This window comes from Phaethon lepturus, unplaced genomic scaffold, assembly GCF_000687285.1.
Source record: "Phaethon lepturus isolate BGI_N335 unplaced genomic scaffold, ASM68728v1 scaffold5451, whole genome shotgun sequence".
In the NCBI taxonomy this organism is placed as follows: Eukaryota; Metazoa; Chordata; class Aves; order Phaethontiformes; family Phaethontidae; genus Phaethon; species Phaethon lepturus.
In genome coordinates, this window is record NW_010516837.1 from 1 (window position 1) to 27391 (window position 27391).

Genomic DNA, 27391 nt, shown 5'->3' on the forward strand with positions numbered 1-27391 from the left:
CTGAGTCAGCGGTGCTGGAGCAGGCGAGCTGAGGGATCTCTGTCAGGTTTGACAGGGTCACACACGCCTCCCCGCCCCCCGTTCCCGCCAAAGGAAAGTTCTGGACGTTTGCGAGTAGGAGATGGTGTTCCGTGGCCATCCCCCGTGATTTTCTCTTTCAGGTAGCACCGCAACAGGAATGACGGTGTACACGCCTCTGTCTTTTAGAGGAAAGAAGATCTTGGCTCCGATGGTGCGAGTGGGAACGTTACCAATGCGTCTTCTTGCTCTGGACTATGGTGCCGATATCGTGTACTGCGAGGTATGAAGGATGAGCAGATGAGGCATTATGATGTTATCATAATAGTGATAACATTATTATTAAGAAAAATACAAGTAGACTTTGTTTGGGCTTTTTCCTTTTACATGTGTTTTTATTAGAAAAAGGGGGAAAGAAAAATCTCTATGGCCTAAGGCATTTCCCTTTGAGCAGTCCTCAAGTTATGGCAGACCCATATTTTAACACTGTTCAATAATTTCAATTCACTTAGACAAAACACCGCAACAATTTACTCACATTCTGCTGTGCTTCGGGTTTTGTTGAGGTTTTTTGGCTTGTTTTTTTGAGTAGAGTCATAACATTGAAGGAAGTCTTAGTGACCTACCCTCTCACCCAGTTAGTTTTTCTGCGCTAACCCAGAGCATCCACGTATGCCCCTCACAGGACTGCTACCTTTGTTGCTTAACCGCTTTTCTTAACAGTGCCTGAAGTTGAGGCTCCAGTTTGCTGCAGATGTTTTTGTTAGGACTGCTCTGCAATTTAAGGTACTTAATCTTCACTATCCTTATTGTTGCAGTGCATCAGTATTCCCATTTTCCCCTTCAGTGCTATTATTAGCTCTTTTCAAATGTAGCAACCGGTACAAGTTAAACAAAACTCAGCCAAGTTTTTAAAAAAACAACAAAAACACCCCAGTAAAAAGTTAAACGTAATGTAAACATGGTTTAAATACTGGCTTTCCTGGAGAGTGTTTGATCTGTACCAATAGAACAGACTGAAACCAACTGTCAGAATCTGTCATTTACAGTGTTCTGCAGGAATCTTCACAGCAGTTCTCTTATGAGTTAGCTCATGGCCCTTTTTGAGGGAGAAGAAAGGAAAGATTTGTTCTCGGAGAGACAATATATGCTGTTTATATCTTGTCCACAGCTCACCTTTTGTCTCTGGCTTCAGAATTACGAATGCTATTTAATTAGTTGGATCAGCTCCATGTGGAAATAGTTATTGCTGGATGATTCAGAAGAAATCTTGAAATTCAGTAGAATAGTTACCACTGTTGGTCATGAAAGTGGGAGTAATAAGGTGTTTTTCTTTTTTGACAAACAATAGTTAACAGTTTCCCAGTTCATGAATTATGACCTCTCTACTTTACATGGAATTAAGTGAGAATGTTTTTTTTTTTCATTCTCTGGCAGGCTAACTGTAGATCATATATAGAGAAATCACAAACTTAGAGATACAGAATCTAGCAGTCTTAAACACTAGAATTGAGTCAGGCTTCAGACAGCCTTTGTACTTTTCCAGTACCTCTTACACTTTTTAGTAGTAGCAAAGAACATTGTTACTGAGCAGCTACTGGGTTTCACTAAGCGCAGATTTGATGGGGCCATTGTATAGGAAATTAGTGGACGATAGTAATGTAGAAATTGTTTATTTAAAAAAAAAAAAAACACCACAACCAAAAAACACAGCAAACCACACACATAAAAGTATTGCTTTGCTTACTGCTGAAGTCACAGGGTATGAGAAGCTATTTAATCAGCACTATAAACTGTATAGCTGAAGTAGTTTCTCCTTCACACACACTTTTTGTCACAATTCCAGAGAAACAGGGTACCTCAAAAGAGGAGGCCCTCAAACGTACTTAACAAGTTGCAATATGTGACAAAACTTGTAGTGTGAAAGTTATCCCTGTAGCCAAAAACTTGTAGTTTTCCTCATCTCATTTCAAAAATAAGGTCTCCTGCAGTGTCTTTTCTTTTTTTCACAGTGCTGTTGAGAGACAAGAGGGTTAAAATGCCTTTGACATGGGTTAGTGTTTGCAGTTAGATACCTGTTTTAATAGATTTTTATCAAAAAAATATGCTTTGTAGGCTTTCCTAAAAAGTGACAAGATAGTGTAAAATAGAACAGTTGTTTTAGGCAATTATACTGCAGTTGTTTGGTAACAGAACAACATGGATAACTGCATTTTTTAACTTTATTTTTGTATAGTAAAACTTCATTTTCTAATTTATCCTTTTGTTTTCCTAGCCTTTCTCCCCAATCCATTCAACATTTTGGAACTCAAAGCTGTTTCAGAACTTAATGTGAACAGTACCTGATGAGGATTGCTAGTTAAAAATTTAAATTAAAAGCACTACTCATAAGACCTATGGTATAATGCAAACAGATTGAGGTTAGTTTAATTTATTGCTTATTTATCCCTTACCTGTAAATGAGCAGGTCTTAAACCTTATTTTACTTGCTAAAACAAAGATTCTGTAGTAGACTAAACTTCTTCAAGTATGGTAAATTTTTTTTCCTTAATTTATATAACAGTTTGATTAACAGCTGCATATTTATTTCAGCAGCTAACAAGTTATATTGGCTCAAGCTGTAGCTCTTTGTTAATTAAAGGCAGTCAGTTTGTCTTAAAGCTTACCTATAATCAAGTTGATGAGATATGTATGAGAAAAGGACTCAAATGGTATCCTTAATAAATTGAATTGCATAAATCTGTAGTTAAGCTAATATATGTAGATTGAAGTTGTGGGTTTTTTCTAAAGGAAAACCACAAATTCTAGGAGAATGGTGATTGTAAATTAGGTTCTTCCTTAAAAGTTAATGCAAAGCTTCATTTTGTCCTTTAACAAATGTAGAGTGCTCTTAAAACTCAAGATTAGGGTAAAGAACTCTTAAATCCTAATACTGCTGTTTTGTTCACCTGCATGGTTGGCCAGTACAAATCTACGTTGATTCTTAAAAGTGGTCTGTTGTTAAGTTACTTTCCTCTTCCACTGTAGGTTGTTCGTTGAGCTTTGTTTCCAGCTTGCTAGATAGGTATTTGAACAAAATGGTTCTCCTAGAACTATGTAAACATACCGTATTCTTGTGGTCATATCTTGTATTCCTGTTTTGAAACTTCATTTGAGTATATTGTGTAGTTAAACTCTTTTTTTCATTTGTGTTCTTTTTCTATATTTGGTATCTCTAGATAATTATTCTTATTTAATAAAATGGGCAACTGTTTAGAGCTTGGTGGCGTAAATGCTTCAACTCCCTGAGATATTTTTATTCTTTTTTTTCTCAGGAGCTGATTGACCTAAAGATGCTGCAGTGTAAGAGGGTTATAAATGGCAAGTATAGCCTTTCTTTTGTTAATATCTGTAAGCATTCTTCTTTTTAAATAAGAGAAAAGATAATTAATTCTCTGAAGTAATTTTATAGTGATTACAATGGTGTATTGGTAACTATAACCCCCCTAAACTGTATCTGGGGACTTAAAATAAGCTTTTGAAGCGCTACCTGTCTGCTGCTCTACAGTTTCAAACTTTAGGTTTCCCTTCTTAAGGAATTCCAGTAGTTCAGTTAGTGACCCTGAGGAAAACCATAAGCAGAGGATAGCGCTGATGTATTAGTAAGTGACAGTTTGTTATTCTTTTTAGGGCCCTAACACAAGGACTTTCTCCACCATTGACTTAGTTTATTACAAGGGTTTGATGAGTTTTCTGTTAAAGGCTTTGACAAAGGTCAGGTTACTGGGTGTGCAGGTATAGGCCTTCTAAAGTGAAAGACTTTAGAATTTTAGCTCCTCGAATTATGTCTTTCCCTTTTTGTTAAGAAAAATGGGATCAGTGTTGGAAATCCATTACTAATGTTTTAGCATTATGCTTCCTGGCAGCAGGTGAAAGAAGCTAGTAGCTGGAATAGACAGGACATTAAAGTTCCAGTGCATTGTTTAAAATGTTAAAGCTTTTAGTTTTATGTGGGTTAAAAACACAAATAATAAAATTGTAACTAACAGATAACCCTCCTCAATTCTGTATCTACATACTGGCTTCAGCCTATTGCCTTCATATGCTAGTATAATAAAGAGTAAAAACCTCTTTATTTTGTTTTGGGTTTTTTTGTTGTTTGCTTTTTTCCCCCAAATTTTACAAGTGTATGTGCTAATATAAAACTTAATTTCCTGAGCAAAACTACTTCTATTCGTTACAAAGCTTTTTAATTTTTCAAGAAAAGTTTGACAGTGTCCAAGAAACAAAGTCATTGGGACTGCAGTAGAGACAGTTTCCAATCATGAGCCTTTATAAATGTTAGCTGTTTGTGACATTATAATATAGACACCTTTTAGTGTACTGCAGTAAGGAAGCAAGACATACAAGATCTCACTGTTTATAACTTTTTATATTAACTTGAGGTCCATGGGCTAGATTTGCCCTAACATGATTTTCAAAGACAAGTCCTTAAAAAGATATCCTTGAGACCTCCCCAGATGAGCGGCATGAGAAACAGTTGTTTGCAGTGTCCCCATTGGGGAACAGAAGCCCACTACAAATCTACTTTCCCCTCCTGCCCCTTCCTCAAAATGGTGCTGTTACATTCATTTTGGCTGATCTGTCGTTCTGACTTGAACACATTGTTCGGGTGCTAATGCTTGCTCAAGAAACAGGCTGGGGGATGATTAGGGAGTACTATGGGTGGGAAACAGCAACATGCGAGAAATGCAGTGCAAGGACATAGAGGAGGTAGGGTGCCATTAGTTCTGCTGTTCATGTAAGACTTAGTTGATAGCATTTCATTTATATACAAGTTACATAGTCATATGATTACATTTGTGTATAATTTTTGTCTGTTTTATCTGTTTCTCATTTCGTATAGAAGTACTTGAAACGGTAGACTTTGTTGCACCTAATGAAAGAGTTGTTTTCAGAACTTGTGAAAAGGAGAAGCACCATGTTGTCTTTCAAATGGTAAGAAACCAACAACAGGTACTCTTCTAATAACATAGTTAAACAAGGTAGTGCTAGTAAAGTTCATCTAAGTCTAAAGTAGCTCTCTGTGTTGCAGACTATCAATTTCTTAATGCTTCAGGTGCAGGTAAAGTTCACACCAAATGTGTTCCAGAATTTCTAATCTACTGTTACACATGTGATCAAGATGCTACATTATAAGCCCTCCATACAGCTGTTACCAGAAGAGGTGATTAAGATGAATTCTGTGCTCTGTGACAGCAGCTTGTTTTTGTAATAGGTTTCTTTGGCGTATTTCCAAAGGTATAGATACCAAAAATAAATTATGCTGATGTTTGATCACATGTTTAAGTCTTGCACTGTCCAGTCTCACTGGAAAGACTGAAAGAAATGGCATTGTTTAGTGTAGATAAGAGAGTACAATGTGTGCATTAACATTGCACAAATGGATTAAAGGCTGCTGGAGAGGAAAAGAGAGTAATTTGCTCTTTGAGACCGCTCTGTGTAGGACAAGAGAGGATGGGGGTTTAGAAGGAAGAGGTGTGGACTGCATAGATATTGAAAAAGACCTTTTTCAGTGGTAGTGATAGCCCTGGAATAGGTTGCCTGTAGAGACTGTGGACTTGTTGTTAGAGGAGCTTCTTAAGAACATGGTAAATATCTAATGGTGGTGGGCTAAGAACATTTGATACTGCTGTAGATTAAGAGGGTGGACAGACCTCTCCAGATCCCTTTAAGTGGCTGACTCTAGTCTATGCTTTAGCTAAATGTTTTAGCTATCCGTTGTGCTGTGAATGGCTGTCACTTTATACTAAATGTTTAGAGCAACTACAGTTATACGTATGTGCAAGTGAGTACATTTTTTTTTATTATTAATTTGATGGTATTTTATAGATATAAACCCTCTTTGTTTTACCAACAGGGTTCGGCAGATGCTGAAAGAGCCCTGGCAGTAGCTAAGCTTGTGTAAGTCATCTTCTCTCACCCCTTTCCCACCATGGGTTTGGGCTTTTTGTATAGAGGAATTATTGTGGAAGACAGTTTTTTATGATTGAGAGGATCAAAGTAGGTCTTGGTAGGACCAAGAAAAGTTCTGTAGGAACTGCATGGTAAAGTGTAGCATCTCAAAAGGCCGGTGATATAATGGTATAACTGCAACTTCTGCTTAAAATAATTCTTGCTCAAAGTAGCAGCGGCATAAGTTCTGTACAGGGGTTGATGGCTTTTTGCTAGTGCAGTGTATCCTTGATGTCTCCAGTATGAAATTTCCTTGGGTATTGCACAGCTGCAAGTAAGACCAATATGCCTGAAAATGTCTCCTACTGTTCGTGGTTCGAAGCCTCCAATAAAGTATTGTGCAGCAATGAAAAGTGTTTCTCAAACCTTTTTAAAAGGTGTTTTTAAGCCTCCATTTTAAATAGGTGGAAGTTTCAATAGGACTTGTTTTAGTGACAGTCGTGAAGTTAGTGGTGGATATAGTTACATGTACTTAATCCTATATAAACATATTTAAGGTAAGTATATGCAGCTTCTGCACAGCACTGGTCATCGAAACCTGTAGACAGACTGATCTTCAGACCACTTTTAAAATAAATACGTAACTTACAGAAGTGAGAAGCTAAAAAATCAAGTTCAAATAAAAACTTCACCTTAAATTGTCATTTAAGCCTTAATGATGATAGAACAAATTTCCTGGAAAGATCTCTGTTTCCTGATTCTTGTTCTAATATGCTGGAAAATATTTTAATTGTTTCTTTCTTCTCTTTCAGAGAGAGTGATGTAGCTGGTATTGATATCAACATGGGATGCCCAAAAGAATATTCTACCAAGGCAAGTGGAATTTGATTACTCTTAAATAAGCTTTTTCTTTCTTAGAGGTATGGAGCATGGAATAAATGTTCTGGATTGAACAAATTCAAGCAGTAAAATTTTCATACAGGTAAACTTGAGTTTATTTTTTTGCGATAAATGAAAGAGTCTTGAAGGTGTCATGGCCCTAATACAGTAAAATAACTTAGTCTATTAGAAATCTCCCTTAAGAATAGGTTTGGTCACGTAAGTAAACATACCATGTCCTTAAGTGGGTAAGCATGTATTAAGTTTGTAAGCTCAGGTCAGAGTGGACTACAACCACTGAGCAAGTGGTGATTGTATTTTCTGTGAAGACAACCACTGAATATTGAGAAAAAAGTAGTGAGGTTGTTAAACTATATTATCGTACAAAGTTAACACTAAAGCTATTTAGAATTCTGAAAACTCTGACAGGCGATGTTGTATGTTGCATTTAGAAGTAAATTCTGTAAGTCAGGATAAAATAAAGTGGGGCTTTTGGTTGTTTTTGCTTTTTGTTTTCCTGAGGTTACTAATTTGTTGGATGAGTGAATATGTTCTGCTTAGCCTTAATAAAAATAAGAATCACAGTTTGTCACATGAGCAAGTAAACATTCACAACTTAGCAATGCTGGGTTCAATTATTGGTCAATTTTCAGTGTGAGGAGGATGGATCAGTTAAAACTGGATTCGTTTTTAGTTAAGTATATGCAATTCTAAACTAGTCCTCTGTCATCTGTGGCTAAAACAGAGTAATCAAACTGGTTGTCAGAACTGTTAAGCCAATTAGTGTATAGATGAAGTGTTAGTGAAGTTCCATGGAGCTCCATTTTGATGTCAGATGTTCATGCAGAATAGGTAAGAGAAATTTTGCACTTACTGTCAAAGAAAAATAACTTCAACTTAGAAGACTTAAATCTTCATTCCAGGGAAGAAGCCTGAGTGTTGCATTAAACTTTCTATGCTCTAATCTTTGTAGTATTGGCATTTTTAGCATTTGGAGCAAGTTCTCTGTCATGTGAATCTGTAATGCTTCATCCTTTAAACAGAAAAAACAATATATCCACATAGGCAGTACTTTCACTTCTGAATTCTGTGTTACCCATCTTTACACCTGGAAGCTTTTTACTAGCCTTTTACTAAAGCAAGAGCACAAATGTAAATGGTAACTTGAGATCTGCCCTAATTCTTAGTATTAGCCTAAGCTTTTATACAGCTTATATATTTTTCTTGTGTTGAATCAAGTTTCCTGTTGATCAAGTAGAACTTTTTTACCCCTCCTTCTCCCCTTTCGCAGTAGAAAAAGAATAGAATTCTGTGGCAGTTTATTGTATCTGGTGCATAAATGCATGGCTGATTGAAATGTGACATCTGGTGCATGAAAGCTATGTCGTTAAAATGGGGAATAGTAAAGGCCAAAGCTGACACTGCCAAACATGCCTGTACCTTGCATGATGACATGACATTGTACAGACTTGACTCCACGAAAGTATATCATCCTCCTTTCTCAGTTTTTCAGCCAGGGGAAAAGACATTTAGACAAATCCATTTGTCTAAACGGATTTATTTTTCATTAATGGAACATATCTGTTGATAAAACTACTTGAAAAGGGTTTATTTTAGATCACATCACCTTTAAAGAAAAAAAAAGATGCACTATGTCACGAAGAACAGAAGAGCCCAAGGGCCCCGGTGACTGTACATAAGAGTATATGCGAGGGCTGATGTTTTTCCATGACAAAGATTGCTTTTCCTTTGGAGCATGTGAGGTGCGTAAGACTGTTGGACACCTTTCAGGTATTTAGCATCTTCACTTGAACAGTTCATAGTGTTTCAGCGTGGATGTCACAGTGGTCAATGTTGAAAGTACCAGGCGATGGTGCAAGAAAGGTATAGGATGGATCAATTTACCAAGGGATTTTCTGTTTCACAACTTCTTAGTTTTGTAAGTTGGCTTGCACTCTGAAGAGTAATGACTTAAATTCTTCTAATATATTCCATGCAACTTGTGAATAATTTTACCCACATACATTTGTAGGGTTTTTCTGTTTTAATCCCATTAACTTCTTTGTTTCAATGATAACTTATGAAAATTACAAGGTAAATGAGATACGGTGAAAATAAATATTTCACGTTCCTTTAAACTAAAGTTTTAATTTCCCTTGTTCTGGAGTCTTTTATTTATGCATTTACGTTCTGTTGTTTCTGAATTTCCTCTGTTTTTCTGCCAGATGACTTTTGAGATAAAGTGATATTACCAAGGCACTATAGTCATGTTGAGGACATGTCATTAAATTCATAATGGTCTGATTATATTCCCAGTAATGTTTTCTTTAGCCTTTATTACTTTCTTCTGTGTTGTAACTAATTACATTAAGACTATTATACCCTTCCACTGGATGATAATTAAGAAAAAAACACCAAAACATCCACTCTGTGTACTCAGATGAAAGATCAAAAATTCAAATGTTGGTGAATGATTATTCTCTGACAGTAGTTTTGGGTGAAAACAGTTCATACAATTTTGAACTTATTTATTATGTCTGCCTGTTGGCCTCTAGATCTATGTATGCAGATGAAATAGTGCAGAAAGAACAGCTGAAATACTAAATTGTTGAAGTGTTCATAATTTGTGTTCAGTACAGCACTTAATTTGTCTTAGCCTGTTTTTCTAGATGTAGTGTGTCCACAGAAACTACTGACATCAAGACCTCTCAAATGTGATTTGTAATGTTAAAACAATAAATCTGTTCAGCTGTTACTTAATGAGTAGAAACTGGATTATTACAGTTGCTAAAAATGGCTTTTTGAAATCCTGTCCACTCAATAAAGTAATAGGAGCAAGTTGGTGCCCTGAATTACTGCTTAATTATTCTGATGCAGTTCTAGGAAAGGTTTCACCACTTGGTGAAATTAGATTAAGATCACCAAAATCTAAATGCTCCTGCATTTTAGATTTTCCCATTTTTTCCCTTTTTTTTCCCCTCAATACGACTTTTGGACTTTTGGACTTTTGCTGTGGTCTGCTATTAGGCAAAACAATTGACTTGAAAATGTGTTTACCTAGTGTGTAACAGTTTCTGTATATTTTCCCAGGGAGGTATGGGAGCAGCACTGCTATCTGACCCTGACAAAATAGAGTCTGTAAGTACCACCTTGTGGGTTTTGAACTGCCTTGGAAAGTATTATGTGCTCTACTGGAAGCAGGAAGGAATGAATGCATAGAAGACAAATTTGTAGAAGCTGGACTGGAATAATCAGTTTTGAATACTGAAATTATGGTTATGGATAAATAATCATGATTTAGTTCTCAGTGTCGTTGACTGGACTATAAAAATTGCTCCCTTTTTCAGTTTAAAAACTTTCACAATGTGGTGCTATATTTGCAGAGGGAGGAGTTTTATGTGCATATGTATGTAGATCTGTATAAAACCCTATGTGAACCAGTATGAAAAAGGTTTATACATATGTATATATTTATGTGTGTATATATATCTATTCTTTTAAAGATATATATAAAATGCTGTATGAACCTGTATGAAAAAGATGTATATACATCTATCTGTATGTAATATAGATAGATACGTAATACATTGGTTTTACATGGTTTGTTTTTTTCTGAAGGACTCCTAAGCTTCCTGAGATTGTACAGAGTCCAGACATTGCTGTGGGTTTCCAGGAACATTCTTAGCATATGGCTCTTTTCTTTCTGTTTAAAGACCTGATTCTTCATAGTTCAGATGAGTTGACTGTGAACTTTGTTGTGCTTCCCCTTAGCTTTTAGTTGCTCACTGTATTTTCCTTCAGAGTTCCTGAGGGCCATTCTAGTTTACAATTCTCAGTAATAGCTGAATCATAGTATACAGTAGCAAATGTTTCAAGATAGTTATTCTATATTTCTTGTACTATGCAGATCTGGACAAATAAGAATACCAAAAGCATTGCTCTGCCTCTTTCCACGAGTGTGTTTTGTTTTAAGGGTTCTTTGATTCAGGTCAGCCTTTTGAAGAGAACAGACTCTCTGTCATTTGCATGACTTTCTGATCCCTGCAGTTCCCACCTTTTCTTTCTGTCTAAAATGGATGTTGAGTCAGTCTTTCTGTCGTAAATCCTTCCTTTTACTGTGATAACACCATTCAGCTTTGTAGGCTAGTAGGAATTCTACAGTTTCAACAAGCTGATCCATTGCTTAGTTACTATTTTTTGTAAGCACAGACATGAAACCAGGTTGTTCTGCATCATTTATTTCATTCTCCGAGGACATGCCATTAGAAGGGCATGTCATCAAAGTTATAACCATGATGGAGTGTGAGCTTTTTGCCAAATGCAAGAATCTCTTGGTGTCAAGAGTCACAGTGTTAGCCAAGCTGTATAAACTGACCATTCAGCAACTGGAAGCGTTATTAATTGTGCCAAAGCAAGAGTTTAAATGGAATAGACTGGACCTATTACCCTCTGTTTCGTTAGCTGATGGGAAAAGCAGAAGTACAAGTGATCCAGTCTCGATCTCCAAACATTTTTAGAGAAGGTTGGTATCAGTCTCTCCTTTTCAAAAGAGAAAGCAGAATCAGGTAAGTGTTGTTACCTGCAGGTAAAGTCGGCTAACAATACAGGCAGCAGAACTGGAAGCAGAACCGAATTTTTTGAGGCCTATATGGTGTTCCATGAATTAGGTAAGGTGGGTGAACTATTGAGAATTAAATTGTAATTTATGAAGTGTGAGGTGATGAAGGCTGAAAGAAAAAAATTTAGGAGGTGGAACTGAGAGAGAAACATTTAGCAGGCTAGAAGTAAATCTGGCAAAAATATTTCTCATAGGAATAAGAAACAATTAAGTGAGATTGCTATCAGCTTCCCTTCCCCTCTACAACCACTACATTTTGTCTTGATCTTCAGAACAGCAGAAAACTTGATGTTCAAAAATTTGGAATTTTTCTTTTCAATTTAAGATGTTAATGGGCAGCAAAATCTTAGGTATGAGAACTACTCTTAGCCAACTGCAATGGGGTAACTAAACCTATAGTCTGCAAAAGATGTCTGAAATTACAGCTCCAAACCAAGCTTTCTATATGATTAAAAAGTGTAGGATTTCATTCTTGTATTGGAGTCCTTAATGAGGCTGACACGGAAAGGTTTGCTTATGATGCTATTTTAAGAAAAATATTGGAGTGACGATATTTGGAAAATGATCTAATTTCAGTTTGATTTATATGCAAAAAAATTAAAAATACTAAAGGGGGTTTACATCATTTTCTTGGATCTTGCTGTTTTATTTGAGAGAACACTACTGAGGGACGAATTCGGTAGGCAGTGCAAGGTGACACTAATTACTTGCCAGCTGTTCTAAGCATAAGAAGGTAAGTGCAAGTTGTAACAGCTCATTTTTGTATTGTGAACCTGGTAAGTGCAGTAATATAAAATTCAAGTTTCAAGTAGTATACACAACTCTGAAAGAAACCATTTACCTGCAGTTCCAGACACTATAAAAGGCACGTGTACTCAGAATAATACGCATAATAATATCTCAAAAAACAGTTGAAAACAAGGTGTTTTTCTAATAACAGTCAAATCAGCTGGTTTCCACTCTTACATTTAGAGAGCAATTGTATTTCTGTTATCATTTCTTGTATAGTCATACACTGATTTAAACATGTACAGGCCATTATATTGCTGTTTTAAGTATAGTCCGTTGGACTTAAATTCAGCCTATGAAAAGAGATTCTTTCCATAGCTCAATTCTTAAATGCTTAAACTAAGAACTGCTCATTTGTCTGCTTATTCTGAGTTTGTTTTAATGAACAAAATGTGCTTTGTGTTAAGCATGGAATTCAGTTTACAATTTTTGTTTTCTTTTAGAAGATTGAATGATGCTGTTGGTTGATATTTTACTCCTTTTTTTTATTGTGAAGGCTTTCTTCTCTTTAAAAAAAGATCTCTTTTTAGGGAATACTTACACTTAATTTTCATAAGGAACTCACAAGTCGAATATAAGATGACTGTGGAAGCAGTTGTATAAAAATTACAACTTTCCAACTTTATTTTGAAATGATCAGAGTTTACTGGTCATGTCATTAAAAGCAGTGTTGAAACTCCATCAGCAGTTAATTGCTCTGTAAAAATCCAGTTAAAATCAAAATAAGTGGAAATAAAAATGGCTTAGACTAGAAATAGTTTTGTGTATCTATCGGATAAAGTTATATACTCAATTACAGACTGCATGTGTTCAGCTAGCTTGTAATATTCTTTATACAGGAACAGTAACTACTGTTACATTGTTCTAATTTCTTTGTACCTTCAAGAGAGAAAGGAGGAGAGCTTTTTTAATGTCACTGTTGTGACTATGTGTTTGTCTTTTTTTTTTCTTTCCCCAGATATTGACTACCCTCGTTAAAGGAATTTGTAAACCAGTAACCTGCAAAATCCGCATTTTGCCCTCAGTAAGAACATAAATCATTATGCTAAAGTGTTTAGTTGTTGTTTAATTCTGTGATTTAAAATCAATTAGAATATATGTCATTCTAATATGTTGGCATATTAGACTTGTTGTTGTGAAAGAGCACTGGGAATTATAATTTCTGTTTGGGATGCTGTTATGACCTAAAGGTTATGTGACTTGCAGATGTACAGAGATCATGATTGTGGGTTTGTCTGATTCCATGATACACAGGGACACAGAGGCTTTTAGCCTCTAAATTGGTCAACTTCGTTACAGATTACCATAAACACCACAAAGATAACCAGAGCAAGTATACCTATGATTAATAAAGCAAGGTATAGATATATCTATATCAAGCTACTACAAATTATTAGTAGCAACAATCAATAGTATAACAGCAATGTTTAATATGGCAGCAATCAATTAGAGCAACAACCAAGTAGGTATATACTGTTACAAGATACTACAAACTTACCACTAGTGAAGCAAACCTGTCAATAATATAACAGCAGATACACTTATGATAGATGACTTATATGCACATATATATGTATGTTAATAGATTACTATTAATACTAGTATCAAGTGCATTAGACAGATGTCAGAAGGGGACCCAACCATCCCAGAAGCAAGAAGACAAACTGAACTAACCCCAAAAGTAGGCCCAGAGGGGGACCAATAAAATTACAGAGAGAGACTCACTCCAAAGCTGATCTGTGTCATGGAGTTTGGAGTCAGCCAGGCATCCCTGCCAAGAGTCCAAGATCTCATAGGAAGTTTGTGCGGAGAGTTCAGCCTGTTTGGGAAAAGTATGTGCAGCATGGGAAGCTATCAGAGAGAGAGAAGGTCCATTCTGGATAAAAATTAAGTCATTTTTATGTCTTAGAGACACAAGAGGGTGTAGGACACCACCCATCGAGCAGCCACTAGATGCTGTTTTCACCTGGGGCAGCCGATAGATGATTGTTTTCTGTTCTTTCAGACCAACTTTTATTTTTTCCAGACTGTTTTCCTGTTATTGCGGTTAGAATAGCCAATGCCAGTTACAGATTCTTTTTCAGGATGTTCTTCCCTTTTTCCAGACTATTTTTTGCCTTTTTAGCTGATAAGTTGCTGATATGGTTCCTTGGGTTTGCACTTATCGATGGTATCTCAGGATGCTTCTGGTTTCTAGGTACCCAGCTGCACTTACCAGGGATGCTTCTGGTTCACAGGCCTAGTTTCCAGGCTAACAGTTTTCAGGCTGGCAGGCATTTTCTCTCTCAGTATTTTTCGAAAGATGTTTTTTTCAGTTCAGTAATTTTCCCCTTCCAACCAGGTCACCTTTCTGGCTGCTCACATAGATGCCAAACTTTGTTTCTCCTCTGTAATTTAAAAAGTCAAGAAAATACTAAACAGTAGATGCCTACACATGGTTTTATTCCATTGAACTCCAAATGTGGATACTTCTATTAAATACATATTTTAGTTACTTTTTACAACAAAGTAACCCACTGAGTTAATCCCAAAGTTTTTGCTGGTGGATAAGCACCAAATGAAAACAGAAAGGAAAAAATGCAGTGTTGTTTTAGAAGATGGCTGCCAAATGTGGAATTGACTGAGAGTAATATCATGTATACGTAAGCACAGTGGGGTGGACTTTGAATTTCTTGACAGTTTGCTTGAAGTTTAAACTTCAAGAGAGGAAGACCAAGCCCTAATGTTGCTTCTCCAACTTCCAACATTCATGTTAACAATGAATATTTCACTAATGAAATTGTGTTTACAAAAGAAACTGGCTGTGCTCTATAAACTACTCGTATTCTACTGCAAGGAAATTTTGCATTACTTGACTCCTGATTTACTGTATGTGCAATGACAGCAATAAATACTACAAATGATGCCTGAATTAAAAACAACTTCTGCAGCCTTTTTAGAAACTCTTTGATAGACTGAAGCACTGAAATTGCTAGCTTATACAAAGAGGTTCATAATCATCCTTCTCAGAAGCAACATCTTCACTGCAATTAGAATGACTGTTTTCTGGACAGATTCTTGGGTACAATCATTAATTTCAAAGAAATTTTAGTTATACTGTTACATTGCTAAAGCTGTTACATTTTGTTTTGTCAGTATTTTTCCGAAATTTAACTATTAAGAATGTAGTGAGAATACATAGGGTTTTTTTTCTTCTTTCGCAGCTGATGTAGTTTCCTTACTGGATTTTTTTTTTTTTTCAGTTGAATTCAGCTGAATTTTTAAACCTCGAGGAGATGATGTGCCTTCTCTTTTAATGACTGATTATTTTGCAAATGTGTATTTAATTACCTGCCTAGATATCATGATTGCTTATGACTTAGATATTTCTGTAGATGGGTGAACTGTAACTGAGCTAACTGTTGTTCAAAAGACATTTGCATGTGCACTTCAAATGATTAAATGGACAAATGAAGCCTGTGTGAAAAGAATTAGTAACTCTGTGTAAGATCATTTTGATTTTGAAATACTGAAGTATTAAATCAAAGAACTGGCACCTCTCCTTTTTATTTTCAACAACTATCTTGGAGCCTTTTCCTTTTTGTTTCAAGCTGCTTTTGTATAACATGCCATCCGTCAGAACAGCAGGTGAGCTGCTGGTAGACATTGCATTTTTCAAAGACTGAATGTGCTATTTTTGTGATGAGCCACAGATCACGCTCCAGCTTTTGAAAAGAAAATTGGCCTTATCTTTTTTTCATTCTCCCCCAAAGCTGCATAAGACAGGCTACTCGTGTGCCAGATTTCTTTCTGTCTTTTAACAGCATCCTATCTATTTGAAGATATACTGGGAGCTTCCCTTTTTCCCCTGTATCTTTTGATTCACTGGTCATGTACAAACAGCATTAGAATTTTTTAGATACTAGTGAATTTTTTTAAGATGCATCTGAAAGGAATATTTATTCCTCCTTCCACATAAGATGTGTGATTGTATGTTATGTTGATTTTTGGAAGTCATCCTCTTACTAAGATACATTTTAATTACAATTTACAGAGTAGTCACTGGTGCTAATCAAGTGTTTTGTATAATTTTCAAATGACAGTCTAAAAACCTGTTGGTTGTGTTACCTCGTTTGAGAAAGTTTGCAATCTGTAGTTTCAAGGAAGTATTGAAAATGGATTCTTATTGTTGCCATAATATGTAGTTCTTTAATTGAAGTATCTATTAAGTGGTTATGTGTGTTGAGAGTTACTGTTGAAATACAAGAATTATATCTCTCTTGATGAAAGAAAATACTTCCATCTTTTGTTTGTGCAATGATCACATGATATTTATTCCTTTTTCCTTTGAACTAAAATTATGTCACACTCTTTTCCCCCTCAGGTTGAGGATACTGTGAATCTGGTAAAGAGAATAGAGAAAACAGGTGTTGCTGCCATTGCAGTCCATGGAAGGTAAATTGATTTTAGACAAGAGATGTAGATTATCTTCTTTTTTTGTTTGCTAGTGAATGTAGCACAGTAAGATATGATTAGAGTATATTCTATACATTAAATAAGTGGTTCTGATTTCAACTGGTAACTAAATTGGTGTTGTAGAAAATCAGGCCAGTGATTAGGGAATTGAACCACTTGCTGCTATTTTTCTAAAATTTTTGTCTGAAAGACCAAATAAGACTGAAATTATCTTGCATACTTTGTATCTAAAAAATGCTGCTTATCTGGATATGGAATTACAGTAACAATGTTTTAAAATGTATTTGATATGAAATAATTCTCTTGTGTTTAAAACAAACAAAAAAAGGAAAATTACATCAAATATATTAAGTAAGCAGAAATTACGATGTCCCAATAATCTTTTAGGCACATCTGCTGTGATTCAGGTATCTATAAATTCCATAGGAAATCTTTGGTTTTGTCTTTGTTTGTCGGAAAGGAAGAAGGAGGAGAGGCCTCAGCACCCTGTGCACTGTGATGTGATCAAAGCCATAGCTGAAGCAGTCTCCATTCCAGTAATAGCAAAGTAAGTTGGACTAATTAGCTTGTTATTGCAAGATGCCTGTACCTAACTCAAGATCTGTAAGTGCAGGAAGATGATCCTTCATGTAGGGCAAATAATATGTTACTTGTTACCAAAGATCAAATCTGAATAGAAGTAACAGTGTCAGATGTTGGCTGTATGAAATATCACCATACCTCAGTTTTTAGTTTAGAAATTCCATGTAGTTTTCAAAAAGTACTGGTTTTGTGTGTCACAGTGTATCCTATGCAAGTTGTTTCTGATTGCATCCAGCAGTTGAATTCTCTCTGTTTTTAAGACCTTTGGAGTGACTGGTTATAACCCTACCACTGTGTATCATGTACGCTTGCACGTTAAAGATCACCTGTCCCACTGCTCAAAAACAGTGTTATATTACGTGGCCTCACATTTTCCTCCTCAGTCTCCAGACATACTGACACAAGAAATTCCGTGTAGTTTTCAAAAAGTACTGGTTTATCCTATGCAAGTTGTTTCTGATTGCATCCAGCAGTTGAATTCTCTCTGTTTTTAAGACCTTTGGAGTGACTGGTTATAACCCTACCACTGTGTATCGTGTACGCTTGCACGTTAAAGATCACCTGTCCCACTGCTCAAAAACAGTGTTATATTACGTGGCCTCACATTTTCCTCCTCAGTCTCCAGACATACTGACACAATCCCACTGAATCTGTCTGCTTGTATTGATAGATCCTTCAGTAACTCTGTGGTAGTAAAATAAGGAACTCAGTCTTAGAAAAGTTTAGCTACAAACAGGTAAGTTTTAAGAGCAATTTTGGAGGTAATGAAAAGTATTGAACTGTCTGGAATTGTATCTGATCTGCCTGACCAACATTTTTAGTTGTTTCATCTCTTTATAAGTGGCAGTAGAATATCTTTGGCCAGAGAGGTAGTGTCCTTAAATGAAGTTCTCTCTCTATTGATCTTGAGTTTTCATGGAAAAGCCGCATTTCTGCAAACCATATACTCAGATCAGGAGTTTGAGAACTGTTTTCATGTTTGCATTTCTGTGTAGAAAATACATTGAAAGTCACAGGTTTTTGCAGTTAGAAAACCTGTGTCTATACAGGACAAAGGAAACACTCCATGCTAATAATCTTTGCTGACCCACTTTTCAGTGGTTCACCCCCTTTCTAGTTTTCAGAATAATTTTTAAACAATATGGAATTAAAAAGCCAAGCAAAATTCACATTGTGCATTGCCATTGAAGTGTGTGTTTGTTTAGGTAAAAGATGAGACTAACAATTTTTCTTAGACTTTATGCATGTCACAGAAATGTCAGCTCTGTATGAGTAGTTTCTATGATGTAGAAATGTGCAATTAAGATATAAAAATATCAGAGTTTTATTGTTGGTAAATTGCTTCTAATTAATCCCTGTGTGAATTTACTTCTTTGCAAGTGTTCCAACATGCTGAACTAACCCTAACAATCCTATTTTTTAATGGTTTCTCTGAAAAGGATATTATCTAAAGAAATACAAATGTGCCACTTGTCATCCTGCTTATTAAATATATTTGATCCATGATACCTGACCACTGCTGTAACTTATTTGGCTGGTGTTTTGAGAATTTTAACCACTTGTACATCAAACTTGGTCAGGAAATACACAGGAATGAATAAAAGGAAGTAGACTGATGCTAAAAAAAGCAAGAAAACTTGAATTAGTACTATGAATTCTGGAATGGTACTGCGTTTATCTTTCATATGTGCAGGAAGCTTGCTTGTGCTGTTTTCACAATATAAATGGTTGGTTTTAAAGTAATTTGTCATTCTCGAGTTTTTATTATGAATTTGACAGTGTTTTTACTTTTGAAGGGATAAAGATCCTACTCACTTTATAGTTCGAAAGTCCAACTTTTATTTTACACTTAAAAGACGTTGTGAAGGGAAACTTTTAAGAAAAAAAAAAAGGTATTTTAAGTGTTCTTTCGCTTACTAACACATCTGACTTGCTGACTTGAAAGCAGAGGCAGTACAATAGAAGAAGTGCAATCTTCTTTTAACTTTAAACTGCTTTGTGACTGATCTGGAAGTACTTACTCTCTGTATGTTAGTGCCAGAGTGAAAATGGAATGATGCTGTCCATAGTTAACTTCCTTTCAGTATCATTTGTGCCAACACAGGTAGTATGCAGTTGAAGGTTACAGAACTGGCAACTGGTATAATTTTTCAAACAACATGGAAGTACTTCTTTGTGAGCCTTATCCATTAAGAACTATGTGAAAGCACACTGTGTAAAGCACAAACTATATTCTTTCTTCATAAAAACAGTCTTCTATTTTTAAGAGAAGTATGCAGATAATGAAAAAGATTATATATAATATAATCAGTGTTTTAATGAGCCATTGCTAATAAAACTCAGACCCATTTATTCTCTTAGATTTGAGGCAATACACTAAATGGCCTCTGCCACCATTAATGATGTAATATCACATTAATTTAATACAAGGCTGTATTAAAGTACAAGTAATAGCAAGTAAAACTTTCGTGATTATAACAGTGACGTTAATTTTTAGTGGAGGATCTCATGACTTCATCAAAGAATATACGGACATTGAGACCTTCCAGAAAGCAACAGCTGCCTCATCAGTAATGATAGCTCGTGCTGCCATGTGGAATCCATCTATCTTCAGAAAAGAGGGTCTTTTCCCCTTGAAGGAAGTCATGCAAGATTACATCAAATATGTATGTTTTTGGGAAGATCTTACTCGTAGTTAACGTTGTTTAGAATTGTTAATCCAAATCCTACTACAGTATCTTAACTCCTCTTAATTTCAAAGACTTAGGCTCTGGTGATATTTTAACATACTGCATATGACATGCGTCTTGCAAATCAACTACTGCTTCCTCTGTTTTATTTTGTTCAGAAAAAAAATTTCAGAAATCTGTATTCAGAAAACAGGTTTTTCCTGATCAATCTTTTCTTACATACCATGCTTTTTAGCCCTAGTTTCTTGGGACTATTTTTGAGGCTTACAAGGCTATCTACAAATGTCTAGGAATTGAAAAGCTGATGATATGTAGGCCAACTCTCTTGATGTTACAGTAGGACCCATAATACTGAACAAAAAAGTGAAGGAATATTACATTCTGAGTTACTGCTAGATTAATTTTTAAAAATTAATTGCTTTTTCACAAATACTGTCAAGAATTTTTAACAGCAGGGAAGCACAGGGAATGATTTGATACAGTAATGCTGTATATCTACAGCTCTGTTAGCTGAGTCATTTATTATATAAGGTTTTATCTATTATTCTAAATACACAATTTTGATGACTTAATAGGAAATTAATCAGAAATCTGTGACTTTGATCATGTCATCAGTTCAAAATTTTTTTGTTTTGTAAAATTTGGACTGCCATTAACTAGTTACTAAAATATCACTGAAGCGCTAGTCAGTTATGTAAACTGGTCAACTCTTTCTTCATAAGTATATGAATAAGTTGAACTTCTGTTCATGAAAGCATGCCAAAATAATCAGATTATGCTCACGTTCATGAGTAGTCTTGATTATGGTATTGAGAAAACTGTATGCTGTGGTTTGCCTTTCAAAAAGGATTTTGAAATTCATCAAGAGACATGAGCATTATATAAGATAAATTTGTTTGGTATGTTTTTATATACTTTGTCTCTCTCCTTCAGGCAGTGAGATATGATAATCACTATACCAACACAAAATACTGTTTGTGTCAGATGTTAAGAGAACAGTTGGAAACTACTCAGGGTAAGAAGCTGCATACTGCACAGTCCACACAGGAGATCTGGTAAGCATGTACTTCAGAAATAGAAATTGTACTCTCTGTCAAACTTGAAAACCACTTCACTGTCTGTAGCACTGCCTGGCATTTCATACCTTCATCAGAAGTTGGGGAAAAAAAATAATCCAGTTAGTGAGATATGGAATAATACAGTAAACATTTCCAGGTTTCCTCCATGCTCAGGTGTTAAGGCTTTAACCCTAAAACTGTCGATATATTTGGCATATTAATTTGAGTGGTGCTTCACTGAGCAACAGACATTTATCCAATATTTGCATTAACTGATAAGAAAAGTTTCAGCATTCTGTAGTGGTAGTCTGGAGATTAATAGTGTGGAGCTTGTCTTCTTCCAGAGATACTCATATATTTTAACTTTCCCTTTTGCATGTGGGGTTTTTAATGTTCCTGAAATTTTTGTGAAAAGATGTTTGTTTTAAATGAGCCCTTGGAGATAAACTCAAAACAATGTATGAAGGTCACCTATATGATACTTAAATGTGTTTCTTTCGTGCTGCTTTTAATACCTGAAATATGCTAATGAACAATGACAGCCTTTTTGAGGAAATATGCGAGCATTAATGAGTTTCTTCATCCTGGACATCTGAAACAGTCTGGATGAAATTTCTCAAGGGGGGAGACAGAAAAGGAAGAAGGAAAAGCTTGAGAGAAAACATAATAGACATGTGATTAAAGAATTCACACAGGATGGAGGGGAATTCAGGTTTGGACCCATCCCAAACTGAACGAAATAAAGGTCTGAGCTTGGGTGTGTCATATCCATGTTGTGTGCTACAGTTATTCTTCTGACGGAATAGAGAGGAAGAGAGTTTTTTTGTTTTTATAAAGTAAACAGAATGAAACTGTTTGTTATCTTACATGTATGAAAATGGATAGAAATGTTGAAAGCTTGAAATATTTTGCAATTGGAGTTATTGTTTTCTGGCGAGCCCTAATCAGCATTCTGTTCATGTTCAAAAGAATGGAAATGCCTGCAATCCTTTTGCCAGTTTGCTGCGTTTTACCAATTTTGGCTCTCTATAAATGCTGCTGTCCACGATTATTACATTACAATACAATGAGGGGAGTTTGTATTTTATATATGGAAGGAGCTAGCCTTCATTAATTGTAAAGGAGCAGTGGAATCCATGAACAACACTTACACTTTGCAAGTTACTTTGCACTTTTGCAATGTAAATAGTTGAGCAATTTCTAGTATAGTAACTTACTATCTATTTTGCTTATAGTTTTCCAATTTGGTTAGAAAAGATATAGTGTAGACCGCAACTCAAACAAGGTTTTATGACTTGAAATAAATCTTAGCCAAAAGGGTGGTGTTGTTCTCTGCTGAATGAATAGTAATGCATAGTATGTAAAGAAAATAAATTGTAAGCCTTTAAACAGGTAATTGGAAGAACCACAGTTTATACATGTAAACACTGGATAGACATCTAGTGTAAAACGTTTGGGTTTATGTGCTATACTTAACAATTCTTTAGGGGCTTCCAAAATTGAACATCATCAGGTTTTGTAGGTGTGATGCAATACCAATTTCAAAATTGGCTTGAGCAGTGTGTGTGTGTGTGTGTGTGAGAGAGAGACAGAGAGAAGGCCACTTGAAAATGTATAAAACTGCTTTCTGTCAGCAGATTCGAAGTCTGTTAACCACTGTTCTAAACATCCTGTTTAATGTCCAGATAACTGAAGAACATTCAGTTACTTAAAATGCACCTATACATCTTCAGACAAAAATGTTACTTAATGCTGCTGTCTCCTGGTGGTGATGGCATGTTACAGACCTTGGAGGTTTTAACCTCAGTACTGAATGCAAGAGAACAGGCTGCTGCATTTCAGACAAAAAAAATTTACATAACAGTACATAGTAAGTTGTCTTCTCTTAGAAGCGTCAGTTAGCATTATTCAGCTTCATTGCCTTTCCACTTAGAGCATTGGAGATGGCTTTGTGGCCAGAATTCATTTTGTCATTGAACAGCCTCATAACAAAGAGCGTTCCCATAACAGTCAGAAAGTACAAGTTTTCTTATGCTGCAGTTTTATTGTTGTTATCATGTGCAGAAAATGAATAGTCTGTTTTTCAAAATAGATGCAGCCTGCAATGTATCTGAAATTTAAAAGGATTTGAGGCTCTTGCCTTTGACCCAAATACTAGTTGCGTCCTCCCTTGTATGGGGGCTTGTGAATAAGACTCTGAAGTCAGAAAATCTGAGATTTTTGAGGTATTTGGATGTTACAGTGTTTATTGCTTATAGTATTTTCAAATACTAAAATTAGAAGAAGAATCTATTTCCTACATTTTTCTCATATTGCCCTTGTGGAGATGATGTACCAGTAACTATATGATGTTGCCGTACAGAATATAGCCACACTTTCATGTGATTCTCTGTACATATATGCTCTACTTAAATGCAACTGATTTCTATACTTACTTTTCTCTATCATAATGCGATACAAAAATTTGTAAGCTGATCTCTAATACAAAGGAATTCTGTTTGAATAGTGAAGTCTTTGAAATGGCGGACTTTTATGAAGAAACAACAGCTATTTTTGAAGCAAAGAAGGCATCTTTAGAAACGGAGACACAAGATGAAGATGACCAAATGGAAGATCCAGATGTAATAAAAATGGCTGTTAGATTTGACAAGTAAGCATGCTAATTAAGTTTTTTACTACTTTGCATCTGTAAATAAAAATTATGGATTTGACAGTGCCTTACAGTTTTTTGAAAATAACAATTTGCATAACAAGGTTTACTGAGTGAATTTTTATGGACCGATTTGTGCACACCTTTACATAATGACTAGCGTCACCACTCTTCCTCTGCTTTTTGGGTGTTGCAAGATGTTCTTTAGTTCCACGCTTCCTGAGACTGCTTAATTCTCTCAGTTAACCCACTAATAGTGCTGAGTGATTTAAAAAAAAATCCAAACATCTGTACGTAGAAGAATGTGCATACAAAGATACAGAATTCAGTTATTTTTGTTGAAATGTAACTAAAACACAATAGGTTTTCTATTAAAAGTCCTGCACAAATTTCATAATACTCTTTTCTAAGTAGATAACATACATGCTTATCTGCAGTCTTCTATACGTGTTCCACTCACAAGGTATTCCTTGAAAAACTAATTAATGGACTCACGCACAGTGTTACTTTAAGTAACCTTTGATTATAATATGTGAAACCTGTAGAATTGCTGTTACTTTCCACATAATACCCGCGTTTGCTATTTTTGCTGTGTTAGCTGTGAAGTCTATCAAACAGCTCAAGAAGGGTGTGATGTAAAGTGCTTCTTAAATCCAGTCGTAAGGCTTTAATATTTATAGGATATATTACCTGATTCCCTGAGGACTGCATACAGCGGTTTTACAGTTTTATTTTTTTCTGCCAAGTACAAGGATCTGTAATTCCGTGTCAGTAACTGAATCAATGCCTATGTTTCCTGCCCTTTTTTATTTGATAACTTTGCTGTCTCATAACAGAAGCAGCTTCGTTTCTTTCTCCTAGTGTTTAATCTTACATTGTTGCTTATAATAAGCAACTGTATCTCTATTCTATGTCATGTATTTAGTTAGAATCTCCTTTGTAGTAAGTATCTTTTCTCTAGCTGTCTTACTACAGGACGTGAATGACTGGCAAGAATCAATAGAAAAGTTTAGATTTTGTTTTAGATGTTATGTCAGACGTATTACTTGAATTATCTAATAAGAAAGCAGCATTCTTCTCATAATTTGAGCTGTAAAATTAAACCACAAAGAATAAGTAATGTAATAAGCAGCACTATCTGTTTTAAAATAGATCTGTTTAGTAAGTAAGCTTTGTCCACAGTTGTTGACCACAAATTTTTCTGTCTAGGCGAGAATATCCACCACAGATTACTCCAAAAATGTATCTTCTGGAATGGTGTAGGAAAGAAAAGCATCCTCAACCTGTTTATGAAACTGTAAGTCAATGAAGGAGCCCTTTCAAACCTCTTCCTCTGCCTTGTCTATGAAATTAAGTATTTTAGCACTGAAGGTAGTGAGAAATTCAGTGTCCCGGTCTGGTATAGCTCCTGAGTAAGCAGCTTCAGAAATAATAATACACGTATGAAAATAGCAGCTTATTTGATTAGAAAATACAAATGTCAAAGTCAGACCTTCAGTCCGGTTTTGATTCATGTGTGAAAGAAGTTGCTGTAACTACAGGTCATTAGACTGACTTGACTTCTACTTCTGTTAGGTAAAGAATTTGGATTCAGAATGTTTTCTCTGTTGTTGCACGCTGTTATAGGTAGGAACTATAGTGGACAGGAACAACTGCTTGCTGGGGACATTATTTGATTTTTTTTTTTTTTTTTTTTTTTTTTTTGGTAAAGCAAAAATATATGCAGTTGGGACACTTTCTTATTTCTTAAATATGCAAGGTTAAATTTGTGGTGTGAATTACAGTAATTTTAAAGGTGTTACTTGATTGTGGTGTAATGACAAGAATAACAAAGAACCTTGACAATGTTGTTTGTTCCATAAATTACATGACTTTTTTTTTGACACTCCCTTTAAATTCTTTTTTTCTTCAGGTTCAGAGACCACTGGATAGATTATTCTGTTCAGTAGTGACAGTAGCTGAGCAAAAATACAGATCAACTCTGTGGTAAGCCATCCTTAATGTTTTTTGTAGCTGCATTGTAATTGTTTCTGAAATGTTGCATAAAACTTGCAATGAAAGGGTACTCCAGTTTATTCCAGTTGACTTTAATAGAGGCAACTAAAAGCTACCTTCTAAAGCTACCTCTGGGAGGGAGAAAGGATTAAAAATTTCTGAGAACTGGATGTGACAAGAGGAAGTAAGCTTTAACATAACCAAGTAAACTGTTACAGATTTTAATTCACTGAGTACATTAGTCCACAAATTGTATTGGAAGGGGAGCAAATAGGTCCCCCGGTTCAGTTGTGTCTGTGAAGAGTTCAGAAGCTAACCAAGGGAGGCAGAGGGAACATCGGAGGAGGTAATGTCTTTGGCCATTACAGCAGATCCATTCTCAGTAACCAGTCAGGATGACGCGTCTGTATACAGTGAAGCAGAGGACAGCTTAGTGGCTTCTCAGAGATCACAGTTAATCAACAGGTACATCCAGGGCTGCTCTAAAGTTTCATGACAGTATTTTATACAATCATCTATTAATACTGGAGTCGACTTCAGGCATTTGCACCTAAATCGAACTTGGTTTAACTGCAAAGCTAGAGCTCAGCGTTGAACGTGTTAAAGAGTACAAATGCACACAACAATTACTGGTGTTTGCAGCATTCCTGTTCAGAAATTTTAGGAAGTTAAGCTCAGCTGATATGAAGCTTTGAGAAGAAAATGTTTTCAAATAATGAATTTCTCAGATGAGTAATCTACAGTCCCTCTCAGAAATGGCAGAGTTTTTATTATTATGGAACAGTTCCTGCTTTTGTCAGCATCAATGAATTTGTACACCTACCAGTGATTATATTTGGGCCTGAGTATCTTTCAAGACGGTGATCTTTCAAAACGTAGTTTAGTTTAGTCATCATATTTGTAAATGTTAACTTTCTGAGGATTGCAACCACTTGGGCCAAACACACATTGACTTCCTACTTTTGAAATGAAGAGTGTTTGAGTCACAAGACCTGATAGAAGCAGATTTTCTAGGAATATTAACATCTGGAGTGATGCATCAACATTGACACCTAGCAAGATTCAAATAATTTCTGGAACTGACCTATTTTGCTCTTCTGCTGTGAGATGACTACAAATGCTGTTTATTTCATGATGTTGCATCAGAGACAGGAAATTATCTTTTGGCAGCGTAGAGACTTCAGTTTCTACTTTTACCTGTCCTCTGTCTGCTTGCTCTTCAGGGACAAGTCAAAGAAACTAGCAGAACAGGCTGCAGCTATTGTCTGTCTGAGAACATTGGGTGCTCCAGAGGGAAAGCTGTGTGAGGGAGAAAATCACCTGATTAACAAACGCAAGAGGGAAGATCGGGAGCGCTTGAATAACAGAGACCACGGAGAAGATCTTGCTGAGCCTTCCCATAAAAAAGCTAATTTTATTGAAGAAGCTTCTGACATGAATGTGCCTAAGATGCCACGATAGCATGGAAATTAGAGGTTTCATGCTTATGCAGCTACAAATTAGCTCCTGTTTGTATATCTTGCTGTTCCCATTTCATTTGGATACTCTTGGAGACAGATAAATTCCCCAGTTGTGAAAAATGCCAATGAGATGTTTACTGTTCACCACTCGCTGTCCCTATGGTGCCTTTCAGACAGGATAAATGAGCAACTTGATTTTAAAGAACATTGAGAAGATTATCCCAAATAATAAATTTTTTAAAATATCATATATTTTCAAAGCA

At 35.7% G+C, this 27391-nt stretch overlaps 1 protein-coding gene across 1 annotated transcript; it reads left to right on the forward strand.

Annotated features, from left to right (window-relative positions):
• Window positions 1-169: 169 nt before the first annotated feature.
• DUS2 (dihydrouridine synthase 2) lies at window positions 170-27391 on the forward strand. The gene is made up of 15 exons (XM_010296179.1): window positions 170-301; window positions 3333-3378; window positions 4904-4995; window positions 5918-5961; window positions 6765-6825; window positions 9922-9969; window positions 13197-13262; window positions 16602-16672; window positions 17154-17240; window positions 19773-19941; window positions 20899-21020; window positions 23530-23673; window positions 24883-24970; window positions 25586-25659; window positions 26892-27391. Exons 1-15 carry the CDS (start codon window positions 179-181, stop codon window positions 27127-27129), a joined length of 1473 nt encoding a protein of 490 aa, XP_010294481.1. The 5' UTR covers window positions 170-178; the 3' UTR covers window positions 27130-27391.